This window comes from Oncorhynchus tshawytscha, linkage group LG11 (assembly GCF_018296145.1).
Source record: "Oncorhynchus tshawytscha isolate Ot180627B linkage group LG11, Otsh_v2.0, whole genome shotgun sequence".
NCBI classification, from domain to species: Eukaryota; Metazoa; Chordata; class Actinopteri; order Salmoniformes; family Salmonidae; genus Oncorhynchus; species Oncorhynchus tshawytscha.
Window position 1 is genome coordinate 38,039,584 of NC_056439.1, and position 20,000 is coordinate 38,059,583.

At 48.9% G+C, this 20,000-nt stretch overlaps 1 protein-coding gene across 5 annotated transcripts in view; it reads left to right on the forward strand.

Annotated features, from left to right (window-relative positions):
- LOC112261964 (rho guanine nucleotide exchange factor TIAM2) overlaps positions 1-20,000 on the forward strand; it is a 109,139-nt gene that overhangs the window by 76,189 nt on the left and 12,950 nt on the right. For 4 of the 5 annotated variants that reach the window (XM_042330081.1, XM_042330080.1, XM_042330082.1 and 1 more), the window contains one exon: positions 11,463-11,657. In XM_042330081.1, coding sequence (XP_042186015.1) covers positions 11,463-11,657 — 195 coding nt within the window. Of the gene's footprint in view, positions 1-5,574; positions 5,873-11,462; positions 11,658-20,000 lie in introns of those variants that run through there. The other variant, XM_042330083.1, reaches the window with a different exon arrangement.

Here is a 20,000-nt window from a genome sequence, read left to right on the forward strand (position 1 = left end):
GACTTGTTGCTAATGCTATTGGTCTCGAACCCCAGGCTGTAGTGACGCTGCAAAACTGTGATGCAGTGCCTTAGACCACTCTGCCACTCGGAAGGCTGATTGGATCATTTCTAACAAATCAGAGTATCAAAGCCAATGACTCTTTTTCAAAATGCTGCTTTACCCACGTGTGTTCAGCAGGACAATAACCTACAACATAAGGCCAAATCTACACTGGAGTTGCTTACCAAGAACACAGTGAATGTTCCTGAGTGGCCAAGTTACAGTTTTGACTTAAATCTGTTAGAAAATCTATGACAAGACCTGAAATTGTCTAGCTATGATCACCAACACCTTGACAGAGCTTGAAGAATTTTGAATAGAAGACTGGGCAAATATTGCACAATACTATTGGTGGGCAAAGCTCTTGGAGACTTACATAAGAAGACTCACAGCTGTAATCACTGTCAAAGGTGATTCTAACATGTATTGACTCAGGAGGGTGAATACTTATCTAATCAAGGTGTAGTAGTCTTTTATTTTTCATCCATTTTTTTAGTGTTCAAAATTTTCTTCCACTTTGAAATCAGAGTATTTTGTGTAGATCAATGACCAAAAAAATCACAATTACCTTCATTTCAATCGCACTTTGTAATGCAACAAAATGTTTAATAAATCAAAGTGGGTAATACTTATGATACCCACTATAGATACCATCCATAAACACTAGGACACAAAACATTTTCAACCACATTTACAGCTTGTTGTAATACCAGTTTGTTGTAGTCATTAATACCAGTTGAGGAGCTGTACCACTGAATGAAATAGCATATTATGTCACACTTCACCAGCCTCTATAGTCTGGCAGTGGTATGAAGTTGTTGTGTCACAGATACCATTGGTCAACTGGCTGAGCAGAGTAAGTTCCTTAACTTCCTCCACCCCTCACTAAGATCCTTTTAAAGGGATTTGACCATACAAAGAGCAGCAACCACACCCTTCCCCTTCCTTTCCACCAAAGTCCAATGGCTTAGCTTGATTCACTAATTGACGATTTAGTGACTGTGGGGAAACAAAAAATGGTGCTTCCAGAAACTGACTGGACAGTTTATTGTAAATGGCAGCATGTATTTTGGGTGCCATTGCTGTTAAGAATTCAGTTGCTCTAGGCTGAGAACAGCTGAAAGGGGTTTTCAAAACCTTTTTATATGTGTGAATGTGAGAGGTCAGACATGCTCTCCATTCACTGTGTTATTACTACTCTCCTCTAGATGTTTTTTGGACCACATAACAGCCAGCAAAGACCAATGGACTCTAGAAATAAAGACCAATGGACTACAACCCCTTTAAACTTCTCCCACCCACTTAAGTCCTCCTTGGGGGGAGGCCCCTAAACACAGACAATCCCAGTCCCCCCCCCCCTCGTGCCTGCCTGTGGAGTGGGTGGTGGTGATGACTAAGTCTATATGGCTGTGACTAGCCTAATAATCTGGGTTTATGGCTGGGGAGTGGCCCCAGCATCTGGAGCTGGCCCACTGCAGAGTGATAGAGGGAGAGGGAAGGAGAGGTAGACCTATCGAGCTAGGCGTAGATGGCTCGCCAGAGGAGAGGAAGAGGTGAGCTGGGGAGCGTTGGAGTCAGCCCTATACCATAGCTCAGGGCTAGTTGGTGGTTTGATGGGTGAGAGGAGGAGGAGGAGGAGGAGGAGGAGGGTGGTGGTGGTGGTGGTGGCAGCAGCAGAGGCCAGGCCCTGCATCTACCTCACCAACCTGATTTTTATTTTTTTATTTAACCTTTATTTAACTAGGCAAGTCAGTTAAGAACAAATTAGTTATTATTTACAATGACTGCCTACCAGTCATTGGTAGGCAGTCCGGGGCCACTGCACTACTGGCCCCGGACTACGCTGGGCCAGTAGTGCACTGCCCTATTGGACACCCAATCACGACCAGATGTGATACAGCCTGGCTTCGAACCAGGGACTGTAGTGACACCTATTGCACTGAGATGCAGTGCCTTAGACCGCTGCGCCACTCGGGAGACCAGTCCCAGGCTCGGTGCTCCCTGCTGGCCATGTGCTGGTTCTGGCCTGGAGGCTGTGAAGCAGAGAAGGACCTGTTTCTGTGCTCGGCCCTGCTCACCCTCAGGCAGCTGCTAAAGGACAAGCTGGCCCAGCTGCTCGATGACATGGCTGGATGAGTGGCCTGTGAGAAACCTACTGTCCCCGACCCATGCACTGGGACTCCTGGTAACCCACCTCTGCCTTTTCTAGGTGTTTGAGCATGGTTTATTGTAGGCTGACACAGTATATACGGTAGTGTTGTATGTTTCTTCAGTACAGATTCCAGGCGTGGAATCATGCTAGTAGTGGGATACTGCATCACTGGTGTTTTGTGCTTTACACTTCTCCAACCTGCCTCTACTGATGATTTATTGAAGTACTGTATATAGATTGCATACAGTACCTTAATGCATATCAGCTCCCCACTGGATCAATGGTCAGTTAAATTCACTCTGATATACTACTAGGTCAAGAAGGCATATTAATTTATTTATTTAGATCCCCATTAGCTTTTACAGAAGCAGCAGCTATTCTTCCTGGAGTCCACAAAAAACCCAAACACTGATTGATACACTGATAGTCAAGGACAGTCACACACATTTAAAATACAAACCATTTTACCAACAATACAACTGTAGTGCTAGCATTGGGCTACTGTATCACTCTTCCTCTTCTATTTAATACAATATAATATTGGTACTTTTTACCACTTTCGTGATATCCAATTGGTAGTTAGTCTTGTCTCATCGCTGCAACTCCCGTATGGACTCGGGAGAGGCGAAGGTCGAGAGCCATGCGTCCTCCGAAAAATGACCCCGCCAAGACACACTGCTTCTTGATACACTGCTCGCTTAACCAGGAAGCCAGTAGCACCAATGTGTCAGAGGAAACACCGTACAGCTGGCAACCGAAGTCAGCGTGTATGCGCCCGGTCGCCACAAGGAGTCACTAGAGTGAGATGGAACACTGATATCCCAGCCGGCCAAACCCTCCCCTAACCCGGACGATGCTGGGTCAATTATGCGCCGCCTCATGGGTCTCCCGGTCGCAGCTGGCTGAGACACAGCCTGGGATCGAACCTGGACCGGTAGTGACGTCTCTAGCACTGCGATGCAGGCCCCACTCCTCCTCTTCTATCTCAGTATTCATTTGCACCCAGGATAGTCCTACTGGTTGGTCAACCTGTCTCTGGGAAGAGTTTATTACCAAGCAGGTCAGAGGGAAGGTTGGCTTGGCTGTTACTGGTTTTATGGTTGTGCTTTGTATTAGGGACTGTTCTGTGGGTAGCCTGCTGGATGCCCAATTGGATGTTATCAGACATCCTCTGTGGCAGGTTTGTGGCCCAGCGGGAGTGACTGTTCTGTGGGTAGCCTGCTGGATGTTATCAGACATCCTCTGTGGCAGGTTTGTGGCCCAGCGGGAGGGACTGTTCTGTGGGTAGCCTGCTGGATGTTATCAGACATCCTCTGTGGCAGGTTTGTGGCCCAGCAGGGAGTGACTGTTCTGTGGGTAGCCTGCTGGATGTTATCAGACATCCTCTGTGGCAGGTTTGTGGCCCAGCGGGAGTGACTGTTCTGTGGGTAGCCTGCTGGATGTTATCAGACATCCTCTGTGGCAGGTTTGTGGCCCAGCGGGAGGGACTGTTCTGTGGGTAGCCTGCTGGATGTTATCAGACATCCTCTGTGGCAGGTTTGTGGCCCAGCGGGAGTGACTGTTCTGTGGGTAGCCTGCTAGATGTTATCAGACATCCTCTGTGGCAGGTTTGTGGCCCAGCGGGAGGGACTGTTCTGTGGGTAGTGTTTGCTCTCACCATTCTGTTTTATATCAGGGCACCAGGTCATGCGGCTAGCAGGTTTTACCATGCTTCTTCCTGTGCTTTCAATTTATATGAACTGGTCTCATGTTGAGAAATTGTTCACTACTATATTAGTGTCTTTCCTATGCTGTTGTTTTATATCAGTCATATTTGGCAGTTAGGGGTGCTGCTAGCGGTTTCCTACTTTGTTCTAGTCGTGCGGATGCAATATAATACTGTTGTTCTCAACCCCCTATGGGGACTCATCAGAATGGATTTTTAATCTGAGGGTGTTTCATTATTATAACATTGACTCTGAAGTCTCCTCAGAGACCCCGGTGGAATACTATTTGTTTAGAATGAATAATGAAGCATATAATGGGAATAGAAGAGGGACTGGGGCCCTCCCTCCCTGTTTGATTTATGAGAAACTGTCTTTATTTATTGAGCCCTAAAAAGCAGATGGCAACATGACACAATAGGCCTAACCTGAGGGATGAATCTGCCTCTGTCAGAGCCTTACTGTGGTGTGACAGGACACTCTCCTGTGAGCAATGGGCTGAGCTGGCCTGAGGGACACCCCATATTTTATCCCCGGCTTTACACTTTAGACGTTCCATTTGGGTTTGTTTATTTTCATAAAGAGAAAGTAGTTTGGCGCCTGGAGGATTCTTCTTTGATTTGAAAAGCGGTTCATAACTTAAAGTAGGCTGAGCCTTCTGCTTTTAATGTCTGGTGGTGAGAGGGGAGAATGAACCGTATCCAGATTCACTTAACTGTTTGACAGCTCTTGTTTGACTTTGGGCTGTGTTTGTTTCTAACCTCACTGTATATGAATACTATTTGAATAACATGTCAGTGGAGCCAGGTTGGAGTGTGTTCTGACCTCTCCCAGGTCAACATGCTTAGGATTTCCCATGAACAATACCTAGCCTTTGCGAGTTTGTGAAAGAGATCATCAACATATATCCAGTGTTATATCTTTAGTGAAGTTAACCACATACTTTCATACATTCGGACACCTTTAGACACTGATTTTGGTTGCATTCTCAGAATGCTGTTAACCTCAAGGGGTGAGGCGCTAGTAGAATGAAATATCTTGTTTCTATACTGAAACCTTAGTAAGGCTAGATATTTGTGTTATGTGTTGGAGTGGTCTGCCCCCACAGACCTGAGCCTCTAGTCAGGTGACCTGACCTGGGTTTGGAACAAGATGGTCTCTGTGAGTGTCACTCAGCTATAGTAGTAGCCTCTACCAGGCTTTCACCTCCACGTCGGAGAGCGAGGCCTGGAAGCCAAAGCTACTCAGCTTGTGACTTCAGGTAGATTTGTTAGTAAACACTGGACTCAAATCCCCCTCAATTGTCAAACCAGATGCCTCAGTAAGATGTTGTTTTCTGTGACACACAGCTTCTAAAGATAGGCTCGGACTCATGTTTTTCTTCAAAAGCACCCAAAATACTTAATTAAAGGGCCCCTTCTCCCTACAGTGTGACCTGTGTTGTCAGTTTAGATGAATGACCCTGAATCCCCCTGGCCTGTTGAACAGATGCAGCTATTCCTGATGGTGTCACAGTATATCCAGCAGCCCAGAAGAGTCCTCATTGTATTGATGTGTTGAGGCTGCATGGCCAGTAACACCCGCAGCCTGGCCTCTGCATTATACTCTCTGGAAACTGACCAGGGTCACGTGGACCAGAGATGGGATGGTAGAGAGAGAGAGCGTGAGGGAGGAATGCCCCTCCGTTTGCACTGTCCGACCGTCCACCCCGATTGATATGCAGATTGGTGCAGGCAGCAGTTCTTTGTCAAATGCCTACACTCTCAGAACCTCTAGGTTCAGGATTAATAGCTAGATCCCATCAAGTACAGTCCAGTCAGCACCAACCACGTGTGGTTTATTGGTCAGGCACAGTCCAGCCGTGATGCCAGCATCCAGGCCGGGCAGGCTGCATAGGAAGGGCTGTAACCTGGCCCGTAGGACCCAGAGACAGGCCACAGCAGCCTGGAGGCTTCTCTACAGCCTGCTCTTCATGGTGAGTAGGACAGAGACGGATTGAGATCGAGAGGCTTGATGATTGCCATGGGAGTAGAGTTGACCGTTTAGGAAGGACTGCAGTAGTGGGTATATGGGGTTCTGGTGTGGCGATGGGTATTAACCTCTATGGCTCAACATGTTTTAGGGCTGTAGGTGCTGTGACAGATGTTGAAACTATTCCTCATGGTGAGAGGGAGAGAGAGATGTCTTGCTTTACAACAGGGATAGGAGATGGGTTGTCCAATTTGGGCTAATTGACAGGATAGGATTTGGCTCATTCTACCTAGCATTCCCACAGGCTTTATGCTTGTGAAATCAGAAAACCCCCACAGTTCTGGGTTTAGTTTTGGGTTAACCGAGGGATGTAGAATTGAGACTAGCGCTGTCGGATGTGCTTGTCCTTTCTGCGACTGCATCTCTCCCTCTCCTGCCTCCACGGCTCCCGAGCCGGCTTTGCAGGTCTTTATTGGATATTTGGGTTAGTCGTCAGGCGTTGGACTCAGACTTTGTTGTTGGGATTGTTGTGTGAGACAGAGACTTCTGAGTCACGTCTGAGTCTCTATCTCCCTCTAGTCATGCTCTTATTAAGAACTGATTAAAAGTCATGCTGCGAGAAAGGGAGAATCCCTGTGTGTGTGAGCGCATGTGGGTGTGTGCGTGCATCCATGCCTGTGTGTGTAGCTCTGTGTGTGTTTTCTCCAGATCCTCTGTAGGCCTAGGACCTCAGTGACTGCAGCAGAAACAAACTGCAGGCGAGAGCCGCACACAATTACTGCTATCTGTCTGTGTGAGGCAGGTTTGTCTCTGAAGCTGCCGCAGGGTATTTGAATAATATGTCAACATGATATTCTTCAACCCTTTTTCCTCCTTGAGCTGGTCTCCAAGCCTTTCAGCTGCAATATGGAGGAGCTTTGGTCTGTGTTAGTGTGTGGGTTAAACATATCCACTACTTTGTGTGTGTGTGTATGTGTGTGTGTGTGAGTCTGTTATTTTGTATATCTACAGTCTACAGCAGTATAGAATCCTGTCAGTGTGGTGCTCTCCTCTCAGTAGCATAGTGGGACAGCTGAGTCTCAGTGTCATTATCATTGCTCACACAGAGACCCAGAGCTGCTGACTGGGTGGTCCTGTCTCGAGGCCAGCCTAGCCTATCCCAGGCCTGAATCCTCTTCCCCTCAGTGGGTCCCTGAGCCACCAGCCTCCCGACTCCAGCCCCATGCCGTAGCTCTACTGTAGCTGCTTTGGCACCCTGTCTCCTGATTGGCCATGCTAACAGATGAGCTGCTGGCTTAATAGAGGACTTGATTTGGGTCCTGCTGGGTTGTTTTAGTGTATTGATTTGTATGGTGTGTGTGTGAATGTGTGTGCGCTGTGCAATATTTATGGTGACAAGCAAGGTATTTTCTGAGACTTGCCCTTTTGATGTAATCAGCGTTTCTCTCACTCAAATACACACACGCTCTCTCTCACGCACACACACACCGGTCAGTACTGGCACTGTAGAGATACTAGAACTATAGGAGCCAATCACACAGCTAGGACTGTGTGATACTGTAAACTTGTTAAGTTGCGCTCTTAAGCTATGGTTTGGTTTTGTGTGCTTCGTACTGTATGACAGCTTGTTATGGTGATCGTTTTTGACAGAGTTAGTTCGGAAAGTATTCAGACCCCGCGAAAACAGGTTTTTAGAAATTTTAGCATATCTATTAAAAATAAACAGAAATACCTTATTTACATAAGTATTCAGACCCTTTGCAATGAGACTTTAAATTGAGCTCAGGTGTGCATCCTGTTTCCATTGATCATCCTTGAGATGTTTCTACAACTTGATTGGAGTCCACCTGTGTTAAATTCAATTGATTGGACATGATTTGGAAAGGCACACAACTGTATGTATAAGGTCCCACAGTTGACAGTGCTTGTCAGAGCAAAAACCAAGCCATGAGGTTGAAGGAATCGTCCGTAGAGCTCTGAGACAGGATTGTGTTAAGGCACAGATCTGGGGAAGGGTACCAAAACATTTCTGCAGCATTGAAGGTCCCCAAGAACACAGTGGCCTCCATCATTCTTAAATGGAAGAAGTTTGGAACCACCAACCCTTCCTAGAGCTGGCCGCCCGGCCAAACTGAGCAATCGGGGGAGAAGGGCCTTGGTCAGGGAGGTGACCAAAAACCCGATGGTCACTCTGACAGAGTTCCTCAGTGGAAAAGGACACCCATCTCTGCAGCGTCCACCAATCAGGCTTTTATGGTAGAGTGGCTAGACGGAAGCCACTCCTCAGTAAAAGTCACATGACAGCCCGCTTGGAGTTCGCCAAAAGGGACCTAAATACTCTCAGACCATGAGAAACAAGATTCTCTGGTCTGATGAAATCAAGATTGAACTCTTTGGCCTGAATGCTTAGCGTCACGTCTGGAGGAAACCTGGCACCATCCCTACGGTGAAGCATGGTGGTGGCTGCATCATGCTGTGGGGATGTTTTTCAGCAGCAGAGACTGGGAGACTAGTCAGGATCGAGGGAAAGATGAACTGAGAAAAGTACAGTGAGACCCTTGATGAAAACCTGCTCTACAGTGCTCAGGACCTCAGACTGGGGCGAAGGTTCACCTTACAACAGGACAATGTCCCTAAGCACACAGCTAAGACAACACAGGAGTGGCTTCGGGACAAGTCTCTGAATGTCCTTGAGTGGCCCAGCCAGAGCCCAGACTTGAACCCGATCTAACATCTCTGGAGAAACCTTAAAATGAGTGCCCAGCAACACTACCCATCCAACTTGACAGAGCTTGAGAGGATCTGCAGAGAAGAATGGGAGAAACTCCCCAAATATCAATCAATCAAATGTATTCATAAAGCCCTTTTTATATCAGCCGATGTCAAAGTGCTATACAGAAACTCGGCCTAAAACCCCAAACAGCAAGCAATGCAGATGTAGAAGTACGTGGCTAGAAAAAACTCCCTAGAAAGGCAGGAACCTAGGAAGAAACCTAGAGAGGAACCAGGCTCGGAGGGGTGGCCAGTCCTCTTCTGGCTGTGCCGGATGGAGATTATAACAGTACATGGCCAAGATGTTCAAACGTTCATAGATGACCACCAGGGTCAAATAATAATCGGTGGTTGTAGAGGGTGCAACAGGTCAGCACCTTAGGAGTAAATATCAGTTGGCTTTTCATAGCTGATCATTCAGAGTTAGAGACAGCAGGTGCGGTAGAGAGAGTTGAAAACAACAGGTCTGGGACAAAGTAGCACGTCCGGTGAACAGGTCAGGGTTCCATAACCACAGGCAGAACAGTTGAAACTGGAGCAGCAGCATGACCAGGTGGACTAGGGACAGCAAGGAGTCATCAGGCCAGGTAGTCCTGAGGCATGGTCCTAGGGCTCAGGTCCTCCGAGAGAAGAGAAAGAGAGGGAATTAGAGGGGGCATTCTTAAATTCACACAGGACACCGGATAAGACAGGAGAAATACTCCAGATATAACAGACTGACCCTATCCCCCCGACACACAAACGATTGCAGCATAATTACTGGAGGCTGAGACAGGAGGGGTTTGGGAGACACTGTGGCAGGATATAACCCCACCCACTTTGCCAAAGCACAGCCCCCACAGCACTAGAGGGATATCGTCAACCGAGTATAGCCCACAAAGATCTCCCGAAGGCACGAACCCGAGGGGGGGGGGGGCACGAAATACATGTGTGCCAGGCTTGTAGCGTCATACCCAAGAAAACTTGAGGCTGTAATCGCTGCCAATGGTGCTTGAACAAAATACTGAGTAAAAGGTCTGAATACTTATAGTACCAGTCATTAGTTTGGACACACCTACTCATTTAAGGGTTTTTCTATATTTTTTTACTATTTTCTACATTGTAGAATAATAGTGAAGACATCAACTATGAAATAACACATGTGGAATCATGTAGTAAATAAAAACGTGTTGAACAAATCAAAATATATTTGAGATTCTTCAAAGTAGCCACCCTTTGCCTTGATGACAGCTTTGCACACTCTTGGCATTCTCTCAACCAGCTTCATGAGGAATGCTTTTCCAACAGTCTTGAAGGAGTTCCCACATATGCAGAGAACTTGTTGACTGCTTTTCCTTCACTCTGCGGTCCAACTCATCCCAAACCATCTCAATTGGGTTGAGGTCAGGTGATTGTGGAGGCCAGGTCATCTGATGCAGCACTCCATCACTCTCCTTCTTGGTCAAATAGCCCTTACACAGTCTGGAGGTGTCTTGTTGAAAAACAAATGATAGTCCCACTAACCGCAAACCAGATGGGATGGCATATCGCTGCAGAATGCTGTGGTAGCCATGCTGGTTAAGTGTGCTTTAAATTCTAAATATATCACAGACAACGTCGCGAGCAAAGCATCCCCACACCATCACACCACCTCCATGCTTCATGGTGGGAACCACACATGCAGAGGTCATCCGTTCACCTACTCTGCGTCTCAAAATGACATTGAGGTTGGAACCAAAAATCTCAAATTTTGACTCATCAGACCAAAGGACAGATTTCCACTGGTCTAATGTCCACTGCTCATGTTTCTTGAACCAAGCAAGTCTCTTCTTCTTATTGGTGTCCTTTAGTAGTAGTTTGACCATGAAGGCCTGATTCACGCAGTCTCCTCTGAACAGTTGATGTTGAAATGTGTCTGTTGAACTCTTGTGAAGCATTTATTTGGGCTGCAATCTGAGGTGCAGTAAACTCTAATTAACTTATCCTCTGCAGCAGAGGTCTTCCTTTTCTGTGGCGGTCCTCATGAGAGCCAGTTTCGTCACGGCGCTTGATGGTTTTTGCGACTGCACTTGAAGTAACTTTAAAAGTTATTGAAATGTTCCGTATTGACTGACATTCAGGTCTTAAAGTAATGATGGGCTGTTGTTTCTCTTTGCTTATTTGAGCTGGTCTTACCATAATATGGACTTGGTCTTTTACCAAGTAGGGCTAGCTTCTGTATACCATCCATACCTTATCACAACACAACTGATTGGCTCAAACGCATTATGAAGGAAAGAAATTCCACAAATTAACTTAACAAGGCACACCTGTTAATTGGTGACTACCTCATGAAGCTGGTTGAGAGAATGCCTAGTGTGCAAAGCTGTCATCAAGGCAAATGGTGGCTACTTTGAAGAATTATGAATGAAGAATGATTTAACACTTTCTTTGGTTGCTACATGATTCCATATGTGTTATTTCATAGTTTCAATGTCTTCACTATTATTCTACAATTTAAAAATAAAGAAAATTGCTTGAATGAGTAGGTGTGTCTAAACTTTTAACTGGTACTGTATGTAAATGTGACTTATGTTTTATATTTGTAATACATTAGAACAAATGTAAAACCTGTTTTTGCGCTGTCATTTTGGGGTATTATGTGTAGATTGATGAGGGGGGAAAAGAATAAGCCTGTGATGTTACAAAATGTGAAAAGTCAAGGGGTCTGAATAATTTCTGAATGCACTGTATATATATGTGGTAAAATAAACAAGATATAAAAGTCCCTGTAATCCTAGTAAGCTTTGTGTACATGTTATTCATGCAGTCCCTAACCTGTCTCTCTCTATCGCCCACTGCAGAGCGTGGAGACGGTGTGCATGCTGTACCACACCTTCCAAGAGGGCTCCGGGGGCTTGATGGAGGGCCACAAAGACCCCCCGCACCCAGGGGCCGAGCCCACACTGCTCAGACCCTGTCCCCGACACATGAGTGCCACCGAGAGGCTCCGCAAGGTCATCCAGGAGCTGGTGGACACAGAGAAGTCCTATGTCAAGGTAATGATTTGTTATCTGGCCAAAACAGTCAATTCAGTTGAGCCAGGATGAGATGGAAAGAGAAAGGAAAGCCACTGAATAGTACCGAGACACGGTCTGTGTGGACCGACCGACCGACCGCATCATTGTTTATACTCTACAGTACACAGGCTCATTATTCAGAGGCCCTGTACAGCTCAAGTTTCCATTTCACTCCTTTTCTCAGAGCACATTAAAGAGCTCCTTTCATGATCTGCACCTCGTCTCTTAATCCCTGTCAGCTCTCTCTCTCTCTCTCGCTCAATCTCTCTCGGTCTGTCTCAGTCTCTCTCGCTCAATCTCTCTCGGTCTGTCTCAGTCTCTCTCGCTCAATCTCTCTCCCGCTCAATCTCTGTCTCTCGGTCTCAGTCTCTCTCTCGGTCTCAGTCGCTCTCTCGCTCAATCTCTCTCTCTCACTTGGTCACTCTCGCTCACTCTCTCTGTCTCTCTTGTGCAATCTTGGTCTCTCGCTCAATCTCTCTCTCGGTCTCTCTCGCTCAATGTCTCTCTCGCTCAATCTCTCTCTCTCGGTCTCTCTCGCTCAATCTCTCTCTCTCGGTCTCTCTCGCTCAATCTCTCTCTCTCGGTCTCTCTTGCTCAATCTCTCTCTCTCACTTGGTCTCTCTCGCTCAATCTCTCTCTCTCTCTCTTCGCTCAATCTCTCTCGGTCTCTCTCGGTCTCTCTCGCTCAATCTCTCTCTCTCAATCGTCTCTCTCGCTCAATCTCTCTCTCTCGGTCTCTCTCGCTCAATCTCTCTCTCTCGGTCTCTCTCGCTCAATCTCTCTCTCTCGGTCTCTCTCGCTCAATCTCTCTCTCTCGGTCTCTCTCGCTCAATCTCTCTCTCTCACTCGGTCACTCTCGCTCACTCTCTCTGTCTCTCGTGCAATCTTGGTCTCTCGCTCAATCTCTCTCTCGGTCTCTCTCTCATTCTATTTCTCGGTCTCTTTCTCGGTCTCTCTGTCTTTTTCTCTGTCTCTCTTGCTCAATCTCGGTCTCGGTCTCTTCTCTCTCGGCGTCTCTCTCTTGGTCTCCTCTCTGTCTCGCTCAATCTCTCTCAATGCCTCTCTTTCTCGGACTCTCTCTCTCTTGGTCTCCTCTCTCTCTCTCGCTCAATCTCTCTTTCTCGGCCTCTCTCTCTTGGTCTCCTCTGTCTCTCGCTCAATCTCTCTTTCTCTCTCTCGCTCAATCTCTCTCTCGCTCAATCTCTCTCTCTCTCGCTCAATCTCTCTCTCTCTCGCTCAATCTCTCTCTCTCTCGCTCAATCTCTCTCTCTCGCTCAATCTCTCTCTCTCGCTCAATCTCTCTCTCTCTCGCTCAATCTCTCTCTCTCTCTCAATCTCAATCTCTCTCTCTCTCGCTCTCTCTCTCTCTCTCTCTCGCTCTCTCTCGCTCTCTCTCGCTCTCTCTCGCTCTCTCTCGCTCTCTCTCTCTCTCGCTCTCGCTCTCGCTCTCTCTCTCTCTCTCTCAATCTCTCTCTCTCGCTCTCGCTCTCTCTCTCGCTCTCTCTCTCTCTCTCGCTCTCTCTCTCTCTCTCGCTCTCTCTCTCTCTCAATCTCTCTCTCTCTCTCGCTCAATCTCTCTCTCTCTCTCGCTCAATCTCTCTCTCTCTCGCTCAATCTCTCTCTCTCTCGCTCAATCTCTCTCTCTCTCGCTCAATCTCTCTCTCTCTCGCTCAATCTCTCTCTCGCTCAATCTCTCTCTCTCTCGCTCAATCTCTCTCTCTCTCTCTCGCTCAATCTCTCTCGCTCAATCTCTCTCGCTCGCTCAATCTCTCTCTCGCTCAATCTCTCAATCTCTCTCTCTCTCAATCTATCTCTCTCTCTCGCTCGCTCTCTCTCTCTCTCTCTCTGCTCAATCTCTCTCTCAATCTCTCTCTCTCTCGCTCAATCTCTCTCTCTCTCTCTCGCTCAATCTCTCTCTCTCTCTCGCTCAATCTCAATCTCTCTCTCTCGCTCTCTCAATCTCTCTCTCGCTCAATCTCTGTCTCTCGCTCTCGCTCAATCTCTCTCTCTCGCTCAATCTCTCTCTCTCGCTCTCTCTCTCTCTCTCTCGCTCAATCTCTCTCTCTCTCTGTCTCTCAATCTCTCTCTCGCTCAATCTCTCTCTCTCTCTCTCTCGCTCAATCTCTCTCTCTCAATCTCTCTCAATCTCTCTCTCAATCTCTCTCTCTCTCTCGCTCAATCTCTCTCTCTCTCTCGCTCAATCTCTCTCTCTCTCTCGCTCTCTCGCTCAATCTCTCTCTCTCGGTCTCTCTCGCTCAATCTCTCTCTCTCGGTCTCTCTCGCTCAATCTCTCTCTCTCGCTCTCTCTCTCTCAATCTCTCTCTCTCAATCTCTCTCTCTCGGTCTCTCTCTCTCAATCTCTCTCTCTCTGTCTCTCTCGCTCAATCTCTCTCTCTCTCGCTCTCTCTCAATCTCTCTCTCTCGGTCTCTCTCGCTCAATCTCTCTCTCTCGCTCTCTCTCGCTCAATCTCTCTCTCTCACTCTCTCTCTCGCTCAATCTCTCTCTCTCGTCAATCTCTCTCTCGGCTCTCTCTCTCAATCTCTCTCTCTATTTCTCGCTCTCTCTCTCGCTCTCTGTCAATCTCTCTCTCTCTCTCGCTCAATCTCTCTCGCTCTCTCTCGGCGTCTCTCTCTCAATCTCTCTCTCGGTCTCTCTCTCTCTCTCTCTCTCTCTCTCTCTCTCTCTCGCTCAATCTCTCTCTCAATCTCTCTCTCGCTCTCTCTCTCTCTCTCTCTCGCTCTCTCTCTTGGTCTCTCTCTCTCGCTCAATCTCTCTCTCGCTCAATCTCTCTTTCTCTCTCTCTCTCTCTCTCGCTCAATCTCTCTCTCTCTCGCTCAATCTCTCTCTCTCGCTCAATCTCTCTCTCTCGCTCAATCTCTCTCTCTCGCTCAATCTCTCTCTCTCTCGCTCAATCTCTCTCTCTCTCTCTCTCTCTCTCTCTCTCTCGCTCAATCTCTCTCTCTCTCTCGCTCAATCTCTCTCTCTCTCAATCAATCTCTCTCTCTCTCTCTCTCTCATCTCTCTCTCTCGCTCAATCTCTCTCTCTCTCGCTCAATCTCTCTCTCTCTCTCTCTCGCTCAATCTCTCTCTCTCGCTCAATCTCTCTCTCTCTCTCGCTCAATCTCTCTCTCTCTCGCTCAATTTCTCTCTCTCGCTCAATCTCTCTCTCTCTCGCTCGCTCAATCTCTCAATCTCGCTCTCTCTCTCGCTCAATCTCTCTCTCTCTCGCTCAATCTCTCTCTCTCTCTCTCGCTCAATCTCTCGCTCTCTCTCTCTCGCTCAATCTCTCTCTCTCTCTCGCTCAATCTCTCTCTCTCGCTCGCTCAATCTCTCTCTCTCTCTCGCTCGCTCAATCTCTCTCTCTCTCCCGCTCGCTCAATCTCTCAATCTCGCTCTCTCTCGCTCAATCTCTCTCTCTCTCGCTCAATCTCTCTCTCGCTCGCTCAATCTCGCTCTCGCTCTCTCGCTCAATCTCTCTCTCGCGCTCAATCTCTCTCGCTCAATCTCAATCTCTCTCTCTCTCTCGCTCAATCTCTCTCTCGCTCAATCTCTCTCGCTCAATCTCTCTCTCGCTCAATCTCTCTCTCGCTCTCTCTCTCTCTCTCTCTCTCTCTCTCTCTCTCTCTCTCAATCTCTCTCTCTCTCTCTCTCTCTCTCAATCTCTCTCTCTCTCGCTCAATCTCTCTCTCTCTCGCTCAATCTCTCTCTCTCTCGCTCAATCTCTCTCTCTCTCTCTCTCGCTCTCTCTCTCTCTCGCTCAATCTCTCTCTCTCTCTCGCTCAATCTCTCTCTCTCTCTCTCAATCTCTCTCTCTCTCTCTCTCTCTCGCTCTCTCTCTCTCTCTCTCTCTCTCAATCTCTCTCTCGCTCAATCTCTCTCTCTCTCTCTCGCTCTCTCTCTCTCTCTCTCGCTCAATCTCTCTCTCTCTCTCTCTCTCTCGCTCAATCTCTCTCTCTCGCTCAATCTCTCTCTCTCTCGCTCTCTCTCTCTCTCTCTCTCTCGCTCAATCTCTCTCTCTCTCGCTCAATCTCTCTCTCTCTCTCTCGCTCAATCTCTCTCTCTCGCTCAATCTCTCTCTCTCGCTCTCGCTCTCGCTCATCTCTCTCTCTCTCGCTCAATCTCTCTCTCTCTCTCAATCTCTCTCTCTCGCTCTCTCTCTCTCTCTCTCTCTCTCGCTCAATCTCTCTCTCTCTCTCTCTCTCTCTCTCTCGCTCTCTCTCTCTCTCTCTCTCTCTCTCTCTCTCTCAATCTCTCTCTCTCTCGCTCAATCTCTCTCTCTCTCTCTCTCGCTCAATCTCTCTCTCTCTCTCTCGCCTCTCTCTCTCTCTCAATCTCTCTCTCTCTCTCAATCTCTCTCTCTCGCTCAATCTCTCTCTCTCGCTCAATCTCTCTCTCTCGCTCTCGCTCAATCTCGCTCTCGCTCAATCTCTCTCTCTCTCGCTCAATCTCTCTCTCTCTCGCTCAATCTCTCTCTCTCTCGCTCAATCTCTCGCTCTCTCGCTCTCGCTCAATCTCTCGCTCAATCTCTCTCTCTCGCTCTCTCTCTCGCTCGCTCAATCTCTCTCTCTCTCGCTCGCTCAATCTCTCTCTCTCTCTCAATCTCTCTCTCTCTCGCTCAATCTCTCTCTCTCTCGCTCAATCTCTCTCTCGCTCAATCTCTCTCTCTCGCTCAATCTCTCTCTCTCTCTCTCGCTCAATCTCTCTCTCAATCTCTCTCAATCTCTCTCTCTCTCGCTCAATCTCTCAATCTCTCTCTCTCTCTCTCTCGCTCGCTCAATCTCTCTCGCTCGCTCAATCTCTCTCTCTCGCTCAATCTCTCTCTCTCGCTCGCTCAATCTCTCTCTCTCGCTCAATCTCTCTCTCTCTCTCGCTCAATCTCTCTCGCTCTCTCGCTCAATCTCGCTCGCTCTCTCGCTCAATCTCGCTCGCTCTCTCGCTCAATCTCGCTCGCTCAATCTCTCTCTCTCTCGCTCAATCTCTCTCTCTCTCGCTCAATCTCTCTCTCTCTCTCGCTCAATCTCTCTCTCGCTCGCTCGCTCAATCTCTCTCTCTCGCTCGCTCGCTCAATCTCTCTCTCTCTCTCGCTCAATCTCGCTCGCTCAATCTCTCGCTCAATCTCTCAATCTCGCTCTCTCGCTCTCTCAATCTCGCTCTCTCGCTCTCTCAATCTCGCTCTCTCGCTCTCTCAATCTCGCTCTCTCGCTCTCTCAATCTCGCTCTCTCGCTCTCTCAATCTCGCTCTCTCGCTCTCGCTCAATCTCGCTCTCTCGCTCTCGCTCAATCTCGCTCTCTCTCGCTCTCGCTCAATCTCGCTCTCTCTCGCTCTCGCTCAATCTCTCTCTCTCTCTCTCGCTCAATCTCGCTCGCTCAATCTCTCTCTCTCTCTCGCTCAATCTCGCTCGCTCAATCTCTCTCTCGCTCTCGCTCAATCTCGCTCTCTCGCTCTCGCTCAATCTCTCTCTCTCTCGCTCAATCTCTCTCGCTCTCGCTCAATCTCTCTCGCTCAATCTCTCTCGCTCTCGCTCAATCTCTCTCGCTCTCGCTCAATCTCTCTCGCTCTCGCTCAATCTCTCTTGCTCTCGCTCAATCTCTCTCGCTCTCGCTCAATCTCTCTCGCTCTCGCTCAATCTCTCTCGCTCAATCGCTCTCGCTCAATCTCTCTCGCTCAATCGCTCTCGCTCAATCTCTCTCGCTCAATCGCTCTCGCTCAATCTCTCTCGCTCTCGCTCAATCTCTCTCTCTCTCGCTCTCGCTCAACCTCTCTCTCTCGCTCGCTCGCTCAATCTCTCTCGCTCGCTCGCTCGCTCAATCTCTCTCTCGCTCGCTCGCTCAATCTCTCTCTCTCGCTCGCTCGCTCAATCTCTCTCTCGCTCGCTCGCTCAATCTCTCTCTCTCGCTCGCTCGCTCAATCTCTCTCTCTCTCTCGCTCGCTCAATCTCTCTCTCTCTCTCGCTCGCTCAATCTCGCTCGCTCGCTCGCTCAATCTCGCTCGCTCGCTCAATCTCTCTCTCTCGCTCTCGCTCAATCTCTCTCTCTCGCTCTCGCTCAATCTCTCTCGCTCTCGCTCAATCTCTCTCGCTCGCTCGCTCAATCTCTCTCTCTCGCTCGCTCGCTCAATCTCTCTCTCTCGCTCGCTCGCTCAATCTCTCTCTCTCGCTCGCTCGCTCAATCTCTCTCTCTCGCTCGCTCGCTCAATCTCTCTCTCTCTCTCGCTCGCTCAATCTCTCTCTCTCGCTCGCTCAATCTCTCTCTCTCTCTCGCTCGCTCAATCTCTCTCTCTCTCTCGCTCGCTCAATCTCTCTCGCTCGCTCGCTCAATCTCTCTCGCTCGCTCGCTCAATCTCTCTCGCTCGCTCGCTCAATCTCTCGCTCGCTCAATCTCTCTCTCTCTCGCTCGCTCAATCTCTCTCTCTCTCTCTCTCGCTCGCTCAATCTCTCTCTCTCACTCGCTCGCTCAATCTCTCTCTCTCACTCGCTCGCTCAATCTCTCTCTCGCTCGCTCAATCTCTCTCTCTCTCGCTCGCTCAATCTCTCGCTCTCGCTCGCTCAATCTCTCTCTCTCTCTCGCTCAATCTCTCTCTCTCGCTCAATCTCGCTCGCTCGCTCGCTCAATCTCGCTCAATCTCTCTCGCTCGCTCAATCTCGCTCGCTCGCTCAATCTCTCTCGCTCGCTCAATCTCTCTCGCTCGCTCAATCTCTCTCGCTCGCTCAATCTCTCGCTCGCTCAATCTCTCTCTCTCTCGCTCGCTCAATCTCTCTCTCTCTCGCTCGCTCAATCTCTCTCTCTCTCGCTCGCTCAATCTCTCTCTCTCTCGCTCGCTCAATCTCTCTCGCTCTCGCTCGCTCAATCGCTCTCGCTCGCTCAATCTCTCTCTCGCTCAATCTCTCTCTCTCTCGCTCAATCTCTCTCTCTCTCGCTCAATCTCTCTCTCTCGCTCGCTCGCTCAATCTCTCTCGCTCGCTCGCTCGCTCAATCTCTCTCTCTCTCTCGCTCGCTCAATCTCTCTCTCTCTCTCGCTCGCTCAATCTCGCTCGCTCTCTCTCTCTCTCGCTCGCTCAATCTCTCTCTCTCGCTCGCTCAATCTCTCTCTCTCTCTCACTCGCTCAATCTCTCTCTCTCTCTCGCTCGCTCAATCTCTCTCGCTCGCTCGCTCGCTCAATCTCTCTCGCTCGCTCGCTCGCTCAATCTCTCTCGCTCGCTCGCTCAATCTCTCGCTCGCTCAATCTCTCTCTCTCTCGCTCGCTCAATCTCTCTCTCTCTCTCTCTCGCTCGCTCAATCTCTCTCTCTCTCGCTCGCTCAATCTCTCTCTCTCACTCGCTCGCTCAATCTCTCTCTCTCGCTCAATCTCTCTCTCTCTCGCTCGCTCAATCTCTCGCTCTCGCTCGCTCAATCTCTCTCTCTCTCTCGCTCAATCTCTCTCTCTCGCTCAATCTCGCTCGCTCGCTCAATCTCGCTCAATCTCTCTCGCTCGCTCAATCTCGCTCGCTCGCTCAATCTCTCTCGCTCGCTCAATCTCTCTCGCTCGCTCAATCTCTCGCTCGCTCAATCTCTCTCTCTCTCGCTCGCTCAATCTCTCTCTCTCTCGCTCGCTCAATCTCTCTCTCTCTCGCTCGCTCAATCTCTCTCTCTCTCGCTCGCTCAATCTCTCTCAATCTCTCTCGCTCAATCGCTCGCTCGCTCAATCTCTCTCGCTCTCTCAATCTCTCTCTCGCTCAATCTCTCTCTCTCTCGCTCAATCTCTCTCTCTCGCTCAATCTCTCTCTCTCGCTCGCTCGCTCAATCTCTCTCTCGCTCGCTCAATCTCTCTCTCTCTCGCTCAATCTCTCTCTCTCTCTCGCTCGCTCAATCTCTCGCTCTCTCTCTCTCTCTCGCTCAATCTCTCTCTCTCTCGCTCGCTCAATCTCTCTCTCTCTCTCGCTCAATCTCTCTCTCGCTCTCGCTCGCTCGCTCAATCTCTCTCTCTCGCTCGCTCAATCTCTCTCGCTCGCTCGCTCGCTCAATCTCTCTCTCTCTCAATCTCTCTCGCTCAATCTCTCTCTCTCTCTCTCTCGCTCAATCTCTCTCTCTCTCGCTCTCAATCTCTCTCTCTCTCGCTCAATCTCTCTCTCTCACTCTCGCTCAATCTCTCTCTCTCTCGCTCGCTCAATCTCTCTCTCTCGCTCTCTCGCTCGCTCAATCTCTCGCTCTCTCTCGCTCAATCTCTCTCTCTCTCTCGCTCAATCTCTCTCTCTCAATCTCGCTCAATCTCGCTCAATCTCTCTCGCTCAATCTCGCTCGCTCGCTCAATCTCTCTCGCTCGCTCAATCTCTCTCTCGCTCAA